This window comes from Jatropha curcas, chromosome 5 (assembly GCF_041381405.1).
Source record: "Jatropha curcas cultivar XTBG-Jc1 chromosome 5, XTBG_Jcur_1.0, whole genome shotgun sequence".
In the NCBI taxonomy this organism is placed as follows: Eukaryota; Viridiplantae; Streptophyta; class Magnoliopsida; order Malpighiales; family Euphorbiaceae; genus Jatropha; species Jatropha curcas.
Window position 1 is genome coordinate 27,220,622 of NC_143155.1, and position 13,671 is coordinate 27,234,292.

The following is a 13,671-nucleotide window of genomic DNA, read 5'->3' on the forward strand; positions in this document are numbered from 1 at the left end:
TTATCATGCATATTCAATGATGTATTATAACTATAATAATAAAATACATTTATTTTTTTATAATAAATTATTTATAGGAAATAATTATAACTAATTAGATTAAAACTTTATTAAAAATAATAAGTAAGCATATTATATGCTTACCATATGCAATATGTACCTTATATAATACAAAATAACCAATAAAAATCAAATTACCTGACTCTTTCAATCAATAAGTTTAAAATTTTTAAAGATATTATATTTTTACCATATTTTAATATAACGTGTTATTTAGTATATAATAATATAATTAATAGAATTTAGATTTAAATATAAAATTAAAAATTTTATATTTTTCAATCAATAAAATTAAAATCTTTAAAGATATTGAAGTCTTACCATATTAATATACCTTATATAATAGATAATAAAATTTCTTATTTTATCAAATATAATTTAAATTTAAATAAGAAATTGCAATAACCGATGAAAATTAAATTAATTTATTATTTCAACCAATGAAATTAAAATAGTTAATGATAGTTTTATAAATCCCTAAACGTAATAGGAAAATTTGTAACAGTCCCAACATTACTGTCTCTCATTCCGAAGTGCAGTGCAATGCAACGTATGTAATGAATAGATATAGATACACACAGTGATATCTCATCAAGCGGTGCTCCTGTAGTCGGTCTTCGGCTGTGGTACTGGTACTCATGACAATACCATCAGTAATCCGATTGAATCTATTGACAAGGAATCCGAAACTGGCTTCATCTCCCTGCGATAGGCAAAAACCATGCAATATCCGTTTCTCCAGATCAAAATCACTTCATCTCAATATTGTTGCTCAATACGAACGACTTAAACAAGTAAATTCGAGATCTGAAAGTAATAATCTTGAAATTGTTTATAATGCTCTTAAAACCGTTAAACGTCAAGCCGCCGCCGCCATACTGCTGTTGGAGTTGTTATTGCTGATGGCAACGTGTCGTCCTGACAAAGCGTTGGCTTTAACCGGCGGTGCAGTTGGCGGATTTGGATTTAGCTCTTCATCTTCATCGTGGGGGTCTGATTCATCGTCGTCGTGGTCTGAGTCGTGTTATAGACCTTACGATACAGTTTCGGGTTATGAGATCAGTTGGACGCATTTTTCACGAGTCGTCTCGTTCATTCCAGAATTGTTTTGTTTGGTGTACCTGCTGTTTTTCTTGGCGCGCTTACAGTTAAGTACCTTTGATTTAGTTCTATTTTTGTAATAGTTTTTCTAATAATTATTTTATTTTTTATTGAGTTGGATTGTTTGGAAGGGTGCAGCCACTAAAAAAAGATCTTAACCGAATTGCTGAAACAACTGATACATCAACCTCGGCTGGTTGGGTATCTAAATTAAGAAGTAAAGCAATTTATATTTTATTTCCAAAATATAAAATTTCGTTTCTTTTTTTTTTTTTTTTTTTTTCTCTTAACATGGTATTACTTATTTGTGGTTGTAGCGACAGTCCCGTTTTTGACTTATCAGTATTTGGATTGCTGCTTTTCCTGTTGTACTTCTGTAAGTAAAAGTATTAATTATATTTCTTCTTGAAATCTTGTTAGATATTATTATATTAGTCACACTGTGACCCTTTGCAGGTGGATGCTGTGGATAGTGTGAGTGATGTTGAAAAGCGATTTATGAGAATCTCCCAGGAAGAACAAGAGAAATTTGATTAATTATCACTCAGCTAATGTAAATAATATGAAAATTAAAAGCAGAGTTTGCCAAACAACAAACAGTTTATGTGATACTGATAACTACATGGTGGTAAGGTAAGGTTTCTTGTCAAATTAACCTCTTTTTTTTTTCTGGAATTAGTTCTTTGCAGGATGAACCTTTTGATTTCGATGTTCAGATCACAATCTTGGTGGATGCTGATGGAGTACGGGATCCACCCACCATAAATTGTGGTAAAGATTTGGAGCTAGCCCTGCAAAAGCTTTACTCCATACCAGCCAGCAAGTAAAATACCGGTAATTATATATTATTACGAAATCTATTATTTACCATTTGATTGCTTGTTTTAATTTCTTGTTCGACTGAATCCAATTCATGCAGGGCGTTTTAGTATTATGGGCTCCACAAATGGAAGATGATGAACTGTCCAAGGAAGACTCAGATTTGATTTCTTTCTCATCTACAGATTGATTGTTTAAAAAAAAAAAAAAAAAAAAGAAAAAATTACAACCAATGAAAATCAAATCAAAAACTGCCCTTCACCGTTGGCGCCATCCATAAAATAAATAAGAATGCAGCAATAACTAAGGCTACATGCAAAACAGTTTCAACAAGCCTAATCCATTGATTCAAATATTTCAAAAACTGGCTACACAAAATTCCCAAATAGTTCCTTTACATCTCAAACAAGACATTCTAGATCTTTATAGATTCTGAAACCATTTTGGTTTTTAACAACTCACATCATTCTAATGCTAAACCTGCCACAAGCTCTACAGCAAGCAAATGCCTTTGTAGAAACTAAAACAGAGTCTTATCATGCTGAAATCATTATATCAATACTAACATCACCGCTAATAGAAACACCAAAAACAAAAACAGGTATAAATGAAACTTAAATAGCCAAAATTATCATTCCAACTAGTCAACAATTAAGACCATAAATTGTAAGCTCAACAAGAAGAAACTTAAAATCAAAAGCTTGGTCTACCCTCTGAGAAACAATTTCAAAATCATTCTCCACCAGCCTTCTGGTAAACATAGGTGAGGCCGCACTTACCACAGTAGTGCCTATCAAAATGATTAGCCATAAAAGTGCCAGCTCCACACTCCGCATTGGGACACTCCTTCCTTAACCTCTGCACTTTACCACTGTCATCGACCTTGTAGAACTGAAGAACAGCGAGCTTGACCTTCTTCTTCTTGTGCTTGATCTTTTTTGGCTTGGTGTAGGTCTTCTTCTTTCTCTTCTTGGCACCACCTCTCAAGCGAAGCACCAGGTGAAGAGTCGACTCCTTCTGAATGTTGTAGTCTGCGAGGGTCCTGCCGTCTTCCAGCTGTTTTCCAGCGAAGATTAGACGCTGCTGGTCCGGTGGAATTCCTTCCTTGTCTTGGATCTTGGCTTTCACATTGTCGATGGTATCGGAAGACTCAACCTCGAGGGTAATGGTCTTACCCGTTAGGGTTTTCACGAAGATCTGCATCTTTGGTGGCCGATGCCGAGAGAAGGGATATGCAGAGCTTTCGGCTAGGATTTGGGGTGTGAGGTTTGAAAGATGAGGAGACTTAGGGTTTTGATGGCGATTTGCATATGTGGAATTACGCATTAAGCCTTAGGTGATTGTTTATTTCCAGATGCAATGTTGTAGTCGGCCTTAATTTCTAGCTGGGCCTAGCGAGTTTTATAGAAACCAGCCCACAATTATTTTTGGTGATTCGGCTCAAAGCCTCTACTCTAGGGCCGAAATATGTAAAACATAAATGCTTGGATTGGAAGATTATGATGAGAAAAACCAGACAATTAATGAAAAAAAATATGAAAAAAGTAATTTTGGACGGACAAAATAGGCTTTAGCTGCCAACAAGGACAAAATTCGATTTCTCGAATTTGCTTTTGCTTGAACTCTTTAAGCTTTTCCACTCAAAAAAAAAAAAAAAAAAAAAAAAAAAACTCTTTAAGCTTCTGTGGCAATCGCAAGCGTAGGTCCGATGGCCAGTGGGTCCCCTGTCCAATCGACCCTTCACATTAATTTATCTTTTTATGTTTCTCTCAATTTGTATGCGAAACACTTTAGGGTGACATTGTTTCATGGTCCAACTTTGATACTTGGAAGCCAAGCTCTTTTAGGAAATTATTATTTTCTTTTAATTCTTCATGAATTCAATAAATAATTTTTAGTAGAGCCGTAACCCACTGAGGTGCATGCACTACAATTTGAATTTTATTTATCAATGTCTGCTTTAGCTACCTTTGGCTTGGGAAAAATGTTGTCTTTTTAGTCAAGATGAGGCTCTGGTATATCTTAATATATTTAATTAACATGATATTTTTGCATTAATTAATTACATCAATTAATTTTTTAGGTCTATTTGTTATTTTAGTTGTATCAAATTGCAAAATCATCAATTCAATTTCTAATAAACTAAATTTGATTTACAAATAAAAAAAATTAAAAGCAAAACAATCCCTTGATATTTTAATTTAAATGGAATTTATCAAACAAATCACAAAATGATATATAAAGCCATGAAATAAAATCAATTAAAATAATTGAGAAATCACAAACCTATATGTAAAATTAATATTTACAATGAGAAAAATTTTGCATCTAATTGATTCCTTTTTTTTTTTTTCATATTTAATCAGCAAAGTTGCAAATCAAATCAAGTTTGATTAAAAGATTCCATTGGTAAACTCATTCGCACTTCTCTCTTGGACTCTTCATAAGGATGCAGGACAACAAAAAAACAAAAAACAAAAAAGAAGAGTAATGCTGCGTCATCTCACACGCACACACTTTAACCTCTTTCTCGTCGTCGCGCCTTCAAAAACCCAACCGCTCACTGCTACTCAATACTCACACTCACCTTATCCAGTATCCACTGACAAAATAAATAAACGCTTCCAAATGAATCCTACAGGTACCATCGTCTTCACCACCGTCGGCCGCCCAAACTATGGCTTCGATGTATTCTTTGTCAGACTTCCCTCCAATCTGAAAGATTTCAAATTCTCCAACTCCGATGAAAATCGCCTCACCGATGGTGTATCCATCAACTTCAACGCCCAATTCATCAACGAACACAACCAATCCATCGTCTATGTCTCTGAACGAACTGGTTGCTCTAGAATTTACCTATCCAAATCTGGGGTTTCAGAAACGGAGCGGCTTCCATTTGTACCGGAGAGTCTTTTCCATGACCGTCCGATCATCAAGAATAACCGCCTCTACTTCGTGTCAGCTCATGAAAGGCCTGATCAACCTTTCAGAAGTTGGTGCGCTCTTTACGCCACCGATCTTAATGATCAAAAGAGGAATATTACTCGCTTGACTCCTCCTGGAGTAATTGACTACAGTCCCGCTATTTCTCACTCTGGGAAATATATCGCTATTGCATCTTATGGGTCTCGTCCTTGGGGCGGCGAGTTTCACGAGCTTTCTACTGATATAGTTGTTTTAAAAGGATCCGACCCGGATAAACGAGTAGTTGTTTGTGAAAGAGGTGGATGGCCCACCTGGTCAGGTGACTCGACTATTTACTTCCATTGCCAAGCTGATGATGGCTGGTGGAGCATTTACCAGGTAAATTTCCCTGAAGATCTTCAGTTCTCTGGGTTTCCAATCGCTCCTCTTAGAGTTACTCCGACAGGAGTTCACTGTTTCACTCCTGCGGCTATGCACGACGGTAAAAGAATCGCTGTTGCTACTCGGAGGCGCAACAAGAATTATAGGCATATCGAGATATTTGATCTCTCATCAAGGGCCTTTTATCCGGTGACTGAGACGCTGAATCCGAGTTTCCATCACTATAACCCGTTTGTTTCTCCTGATTCAATGTTTGTCGGGTATCATCGATTTAGAGGCGACTCAACCCCCGGCGAGTCGACGATTCCTAACCTCGAACCGGTGGTGTCTCCAATAAAGGAAATACAGATGCTCAGACTCAACGGATCATTTCCCTCGTTTTCTCCAGCCGGTGATCTCATAGCCTGCAATCCTCAGTTTATAGTGGATGGGGGCTTGAATATCGTTAAATCGGACGGTTCAAAGCGATGGACCTTAATCAAGGATCGTACAGCCTTCTACAACTCATGGAGTCCCACTGAGAAACACGTCATCTTCACATCTCTGGGCCCAATCTTTGAATCGGCAAAAACAACGGTGCAGATTGCACGAGTCATGTTTGACCCTTCGCATCTCAATGGTGATCGTGAAGAGATTCCATCCGAGGTAAAGATTCTCACGAGAGAAGACACAGGCAATAACGCCTTCCCATCGTGCTCCCCAGATGGCAAATCCATTGTGTTCCGGTCCGGCCGATCTGGCCATAAGAACCTTTACATAATTGACACCGTTTACGGAGAGTTCAATGGCACTGTACGTCAATTAACGAATGGAGCTTGGATCGATACTATGCCAAGCTGGTCACCCAAGGGAGATCTGATAGCATTTTCATCAAATAGACATAATCCAGACAATCCTGCTGTATTTAGTATCTACGTCATAAAACCGGACGGTTCTGATTTGAGGAGAATACACGTGGCAGGAGCAGAGGGCTCGAGTGAGGTAGTTAGGGAGAGAATAAACCACGTGTGTTTTAGCAAAGATGGAGAATGGCTCTTATTTGCGTCTAACTTGGATAGCGTGACGGCTGAGCCAGTGTCGTGGGCCAATCAATTTCAGCCGTATGGAGATTTGCATGTGGTAAGGTTAGATGGGAGTGGGTTGAGGAGACTGACATGCAATGGGTATGAAAATGGCACGCCAGCGTGGTTCTCCGGTAACGAGTTGGACTTGGACCGTTTGTCTTTGGATAAACAGGTCGGAGATAAGCTCACTGGCCAGTTCGATGAACCTCTGTGGATATCCTGCGATCTCTAATAATCTCAATCGATGAGGCTCTCTTATTGTTATTTCTTTCAAGTGGGTGTGGCTCCTTGGAAAATAAAAAGGCGTGGCAAAATTTCATTTTGAATAAAATCTTTCGTAGGTGTGTCGTTTTCAACCGTTCCGTCGTTTAACTGTGGTGTAATTCTTGTCCACTCGAAAAGTTTAATTTTATACTACTTGCTTTTGACCTTTGAAAAATTTTTCAGGTAAATAAATTATTAAATTCAACTGCTTGGGAGGTTTAGTTGGTCTTCCTCTTCTAGAAGATACATAGAGTGAGAGGTCTCGAATTTGAGTCTTTTTCACTGTAAAAGTTATTATTAATATGGTGAATGTTATTCGAAGGGGAATACTGTCCTCTGTTGTGTAGTCCACAATATTACTCTGGTCTATTGGATCTCCTATGTATAAAAAAATTCAATCGCTTGGAGAACAAGTCTGCAGAGTCGTAAATTCTAAATATCGTTGTTTTTTATGCAATAAAATAATGTTACTTTTCAATGGTCTCAAATAAACCCCTCATCATTGCTGTATCCTATCAATATTCAAGTTCTTGCATAAAAATATTTAACGTATATATATAAATTTTATTAAAATTTTGATTTATGGCTTCTGTCATTTACTATTTCAAAATTAGTTAATTTGGTGAAAAATTTAAAATCAATATAGCCATTAGAGAGAGACGGAAGTAGGGTGGATATTGGAAAAATTGTGATTCGCATCTCTATTCTAAATATTCATGGATATCGGAAAAATTATGACCTACATTTCCATTATAAATACTCGTGACTCATGAGATGCTGATTTTTTATTACATCTATATCTATATTTTACTCGTTATGAATAATTATAATTTAATTATTTAAATTTGTTCCAATTTATATATACTTTTATCTTACAACTAGTTCATTTATAGTTTATTTTTATTTTTATTTTGCTTAATACAAAATGTTAAGAAGTTATTTGACTTGAAGGAATTTAACTAATGCAAGCCATAAAATTTGATGAAAAAGACTTTACTATAATTTATGAAATTAATCACCACCCTAATTTAGAATTCCGAAAAACAGTTAAATAGTATTTGGTTAAAAGAAGAATTTTCAAACACATTAATTTTGTTTTCGAATCAAATCCCCATCAGTCCAATTTATCACTGACTTTTTTTTAAATAAAAAATTATTATGTAAATAAAAATAAAAATAAAAATTATTTAATTGTTTTGAAAAAAACCACTAATTTGGCGAAATCTTAGAGATTAAATAACGAGATTAGTGCTCCTTTTGCATTGGAAAACAACAACGCACTGCAATAGGGTACGTTAATAATAAATTCTAATATTCCATTCAGCCTGAATATAAATAATATTAAATAGAGAAAAACCAAAAAGTAAACACAAAAGAAATTGAAGCAGGAGGATTCTACCAGGTTTTGAGTCGTTCCTATTTCACGTAACCACGCGAAAATTACAAATACGAATCCTAATTTCCCTGTAAACCCTAGATATCTAATCGCCGACAACTTTCGGCTTGTCTTTCATATCAGGACATCAGATTTTCTTTATCAATTTCAATTTGAAATTTAGAGAAAGAAAGCCATGGACGATAGTTGTGCGGTGTGCGCTGAAACCCTGGAATGGGTGGCCTATGGAGCATGTGGCCATCGAGAGGTCTGCTCCACCTGCGTGGTTCGCCTTCGCTTTATTTGCAGCGATCGACGGTGCTGCATCTGTAAGACCGAATCTCACGTCATCTTTGTCACCAAGGTTAGGGTTTTTCTACTCCTTGAACAATCAATCTATTTGGAATCATTCTTTTTTTCTCTCCATTCGTAATCTAGTAGTGTTTTGCAATTAAATTATTGTCGGTTGATTTGGATTATGTTGTAGGCTTTAGGTGATTATACGAGGATGGTTAATGACTTCGCAGTCTTTCCATCTGAACCAAGGGAGGGTAGAGTTGGGTCATACTGGTATCATGAGGACACACAAGCATTCTTTGATGATGCAGATCATTACAAGATGATAAAGGCCATGTGTAGGCTTTCATGTAGTGTATGCGACAAGATGGATGAGGAAGCTAATGATGGCTCAAAGCGCCGGGGGAGGTTTAGGAATATTGAGCAGTTGAAGGGCCATTTATTTCATAGACATAGATTGGTTATGTGCAGTCTATGTCTAGAAGGACGGAAGGTAAATACATAATCTTGTTTGGAATCTTCAGTTTTTTGTTATTGGCTAGATGTTTAGAGTGTACTGAGGTATGAAAATGTTGATATTAAACTTGCCCGTGTAATTTATAGTGTTGGTATTACTGATAATCATCTTTTGCTTCTTTTGGAGTAGGAATTCGATGTTTCCAGCTTCCTTTTCTTTCATATTCTTCTTACTATCTTCGGTTTCTTTTGAATTTCATAGGTATTCATTTGTGAACAAAAGCTTTACACTAGAGCGCAACTTAATCAGCACATAAATACAGGTGACTCTGAGGTTGATGGTACTGAGAGTGAGAGAGGTGGATTCATGGGGCATCCTATGTGTGAATTTTGCAAATCCCCATTCTATGGAGACAATGAGTTGTACTCGCATATGTCTACTGAACACTATACTTGTCATATTTGCCAAAGGTAGATAAACATACCTTTTAATTATTTATTTGTTTATTCCCTCTCTCTCTCTCTCTCTCTCTCTCTCTCTGGCTCGGTAACAAGTAAGATTGTTCTGTATAATCTTAAAAACTTGGTACAATTTCAAATGCAGGCAGCATCCTGGACAATATGAGTATTATAAGAACTATGATGACCTTGAGGCATGACATTTCTGAATTTCTCTTCAACTTTTATTTCGTTTGTTTATGTGACATTATGGTGTTCACATTTCTTCTGACAAGTAAAAGTTACTGGTCATAGATTCACTTCCGCCGAGAGCATTTCCTATGCGAGGATGAGGCTTGTCTTGCCAAAAAGTTCATTGTCTTTCAAACTGAAGCAGAAATGAAGGTATCTTTTAGATTATATTTGTTGTTGTGAATGTTGTATCTGCATAGTCTTTTACTTTTCATATGTACATGCAATTTTGTGATTCTCTCTGTGTACATTTGTGTATTTAGGGGAACTCTTTTATCTTATGCTTTCCTTTGTTTGCTTATTGGAGTGGTTCAAGTCGTTGACTTTTATCCTTGTTTACCTTCCAGCGGCACAATGCCATTGAACATGGTGGGCGTATGTCTCGTGCCAAGCGCAATGCTGCTCTCCAGGTATTATTTGGATAATTTACTGCAATTTTCGTTCATTGTTGAAGCCATTGCGGCTCCTCCTATCAAATTTCTCTGGTCATTGATGGCGCACTTGTCGTTGAATACTAGATACCAACTAGCTTCCGATATCGGCGAAGTAGTGAACAAGATCATCGTCGTGGAAGGGGAAGGACATTCCATCGTGATCAATACGATAACCAACTATCTATAGCTATCCAAGCAAGTCTGGAGACAGCTCACTCAGAAAGCACATATCATGATCAACCATCATCATCCAGTGCACAAGTTGTACCTGGTAATGGAGATGCAGATGATATTGATCCATTAATTGAGCCTTTTGAATCATTAACTGCTACAGATTCAGAAACTCCCTCAAGATATCTTCAAGCATTGGGGCAAGGTTCCAGGAGGACACCGTTGGAAGAATCTTCCTTTCCTCCCCTTCTTATGAATACCAGCAGTAATCAACAAAAGTCCAAACAAGAATCAGAAGGTTTGGTTAATAATACTATGGCAGCACATCTTCGACGCCAAAAAAGAAATGTAACTGTTGTTAATTCAGCTGTTAATTCAGCTCAGGCATGGCCAGCTCCAACTCGTGGGAATGCAGCTGGTAGTTCAGTGCAGTATAGGCCTAACATGAATCCTGCACCTTCAACTTCACGAAGTTCTATTGGTGGACCAACTCCATCTAGTTATGCAAATTCTATTCAGACACATGCTCGACCCACACTAGTTCATGGACATCCCTCAGCTGGTCCTCCAGGGAACTTGGACAACACAAATAAGATTAGCCATTCTGTATCAGCTCCGAATCTTTCTGAGAGCAGATCATTGGAACCATCCATTTCAGATTTTCCTCCTGTTTCTGCAATTCAAACTCGCAAGACACCTCCTAGTAGCCAGGTTTTACCAAATGTGGAAGATGTTCAAACTGCAAACAAATCATTGGTGGAAAAAATACGAGCTGCTCTTGATTATGATGAGGACAAATATACTTCTTTTAAAGACATTTCTGGCCAGTATCGTCAGGGTTCAATTGACACTGAAAAATACTTGCATTATGTGCGGCAATATGGCCTGTCACATCTTGTTCTTGAGTTGGCTAGACTTTGCCCTGATTTTCAGAAGCAAAAAGAACTACTTGACACCTATAGTGCTAATTTGAGAGGCAAAAGTCCACAAGAGAATGGTTGGAGCCGTGGCAGTGGCCATTTGAAAGATAGTACCAGCTCAAAGAAAGGCAAAAGCATAGATGGTGAAGGTAGTAGTTCGAAGGATAGATTGGCAGATAGCATTATGAGCACTGTCCGGACACTGCAGTTGCATTACAAGCCTCCGGAAGAAGAGGTGGAGGTGCTGTCAAAGGATGGGTATCGCACTGCCAAAGGAAAGTCTCAGGTTGCTGTTGATGAGAAACAGGTGGAATTGAGTGGAGAAAATGATTCAGTTACTGGCAGTGGACCTAATCAGAATGTTAGAGATAAGGGAAGTGGGAATAAACAGCGAAAGAAAACCTCAAAGTTTCATAGGGTGAGGCTGGGTGATGGTTCAATGGCAGCCCTTTTGGATCATAAAAGCTCCGACCCTGATCCTGATCCCGATCCTAATCCAGCTGACAACAGATCAGATGGTAGCAGTAATCAAAATGGAGGATTACCTGTTCGTGGTGTTTGGCGGAAAGGGGGAGGACAAAAACTCTTTCTGTAATCAATGATTTTGGGAGATGCTTTTGGAGACGTGAGTGTTAAATATACATGCAATAGGAGGAAAAGCTTCCATCGGCTGTTTTGATTGCAATATTAGGCAACATAACATCCTTTTTCAGTTTGCTCGGTTTTATATTCAGTTGATGAATTTTATGCCCCTTTTTTTCTACCCAATACTCTTTGACTGATCATGCTGGTGGATGACCCCGTTGGTTGTATCTCGATGATCGCAAGTGTCTATAAACACCACACAAAATAAGAATATGTTGATTTTGCAGAAACAATGTGTTGCTTATTGAATACAAAGATACTTCTTTTTATGAAGAGGTGATGTGTGTATTGAATTTGGTGTCCGTTTGCTTGTTGCCAAAAGAGAAATCTTAAGTACCTGTTATTCGCCTCTTTCTTGCCATTCAGCCTACTAGCCTACAAACTGGAAATATCCGATATGACCCACAAGTTTCTTTTCTGTTATATATTAAAGTTATAAATTATAGTATGTGATTCTTTCTAATCCCCCTCCCTCCTCTCTCCTCAGCTCTCTTAGTTGGGTCCTTATGGAAGAATAATGATTCGAGTTGAATGTCCGATAATTTGAAAATTCAATGCTAATAAAATGATTATTGCTAGAGCAAGGTCTTGGATATTACATGAAGTATTTACAACATTGATTATGGATCAGCAATTTTGAGAATTGAATAGCATTAATGTACAGTAATATCTTCATTGATTACATAAAAGAATTACTAGCATAACCAAAGGTCTTCTCACTGCTGTAACACATATAGAGAAATCCATCCTCGTCCTTGAAGGATTCATAGACAGAGTCCATTAGAGTAGCTGTAAATAAGTTACAGATACACAACATTAGCAAATCATTTCAGAAAGTTGGCACAGATGAGTTTTTTAAGGGATACATTATCGATAACAGCAACTTTACCAGTCTGAGGCAAGGTATTCTTTACAAACACAAAAAGAGCTTTTCCCGGTGTCAAATGAAGCCTGCTACTGAGTACATGAATGAATTGCCCAACGGACATATCTCGAGGAACCAGATATCTATGATTTGACAAATAGAGATTTATCAGGACAAACCTTACTCAAAGTCACCAGATGTTCAAATATCAAATTCTGCAAATGTTTGACTCGTGTAATTTTGGGATTGAATCCTGCTGACTACCTTATAAAGCCAGCATCATACATCAGAAATTAGGGAGTGTGGCTTTTCTCAAAATTATAATTATAAAAAATCCCTCTAAAAACACTGCACTTTGGTTATAAATGATATATTCTTCAAAATGTAACTTTTTCATCATCCTCAAATCTCAATGATGAGCTGAAGCTGAAACTTACTTCTTCTTTTCCATTTCGGGAAGATCAGTTTTGCTGTACCTCTCAACAATTACCTGCAAGATAATAACCCCACCTAAATTCTCATGTAAGAGATTATTACAACTAGAAATATATCATTAATTCCCATCATCCACCGGGATTCAAAGAATCACCGAGATCAAAACCCATAGCTCCTCATAGCAGGAATCAGCATTGAAAATTATCTTGAAGAATTAAACAAGTAATAACTTTTCACTCGAAGCTTCATTGTTATAGATTTCTCTAATTAACTGGATGACTAAAGTACAATTGCTATTAAGGCCTAAAGAAATGATTCATCATCGTTAAAGATTGAATTAGGAAAAAGGAGAGCAGTTTATTATCCTCAACTTACAGGGACTCGATTAGGGTATTTGGATATAATATCGCGCGATTCTTCAAGTCTTTCCTCTGCAATAAACAAACTAATATCAAAGACAAAACTTGTGGAAAGATTCGATCACATCCCAACAGCTGATGAAGAGAAGTTACTAATACAAAAGCAGAGAACTTTATCAAGAATAAAAAAGACGAGGGAAAAAAAACAAACCAAAAGTGAACTCGTCCTTGAATGAGTTAGACTTCCCCATTGTTAATCTGATTCGGGTGAGAGAGAGAGAGAAGGGGCGAAGAAACAGAGATGAACGAGAATACGGATAAAGCACGGAACACGGTATTTAATAACAGGTTTGGCGCTGTGACAAGCCGAAAGAACATTCTATTCTCGGCCCATTAAATTCCAACTTCTA

At 37.0% G+C, this 13,671-nt stretch overlaps 4 protein-coding genes across 4 annotated transcripts; 2 read left to right on the forward strand and 2 right to left on the reverse strand.

Annotated features, from left to right (window-relative positions):
* Window positions 1-2,304: 2,304 nt before the first annotated feature.
* Window positions 2,305-3,271, reverse strand: UBQ6 (ubiquitin 6). Its single transcript, XM_012227579.3, has one exon. It carries the CDS (start codon window positions 3,181-3,183, stop codon window positions 2,713-2,715), a length of 471 nt encoding a protein of 156 aa, XP_012082969.3. The 5' UTR covers window positions 3,184-3,271; the 3' UTR covers window positions 2,305-2,712.
* A 1,169-nt stretch (window positions 3,272-4,440) lies between these two features.
* On the forward strand, window positions 4,441-7,092 carry LOC105642677 (tolB protein-like protein). Its single transcript, XM_012227580.4, has one exon. The coding sequence runs from the start codon at window positions 4,471-4,473 to the stop codon at window positions 6,580-6,582; it is 2,112 nt and encodes a 703-aa protein (XP_012082970.1). The 5' UTR covers window positions 4,441-4,470; the 3' UTR covers window positions 6,583-7,092.
* An 876-nt stretch (window positions 7,093-7,968) lies between these two features.
* LOC105642678 (uncharacterized) lies at window positions 7,969-11,875 on the forward strand. The gene is made up of 7 exons (XM_012227582.4): window positions 7,969-8,353; window positions 8,477-8,779; window positions 9,005-9,213; window positions 9,347-9,395; window positions 9,496-9,585; window positions 9,780-9,842; window positions 9,951-11,875. Exons 1-7 carry the CDS (start codon window positions 8,186-8,188, stop codon window positions 11,550-11,552), a joined length of 2,484 nt encoding a protein of 827 aa, XP_012082972.1. The 5' UTR covers window positions 7,969-8,185; the 3' UTR covers window positions 11,553-11,875.
* A 269-nt stretch (window positions 11,876-12,144) lies between these two features.
* LOC105642680 (autophagy-related protein 8i) lies at window positions 12,145-13,614 on the reverse strand. Its single transcript, XM_012227586.4, has 5 exons — window positions 13,473-13,614; window positions 13,278-13,333; window positions 12,905-12,957; window positions 12,492-12,610; window positions 12,145-12,391 (listed from the first exon to the last, which is right to left on the reverse strand). The coding sequence occupies exons 1-5, from the start codon at window positions 13,510-13,512 to the stop codon at window positions 12,282-12,284; spliced, it is 378 nt and encodes a 125-aa protein (XP_012082976.1). The 5' UTR covers window positions 13,513-13,614; the 3' UTR covers window positions 12,145-12,281.
* Between the last annotated feature and the right edge of the window lie 57 nt (window positions 13,615-13,671).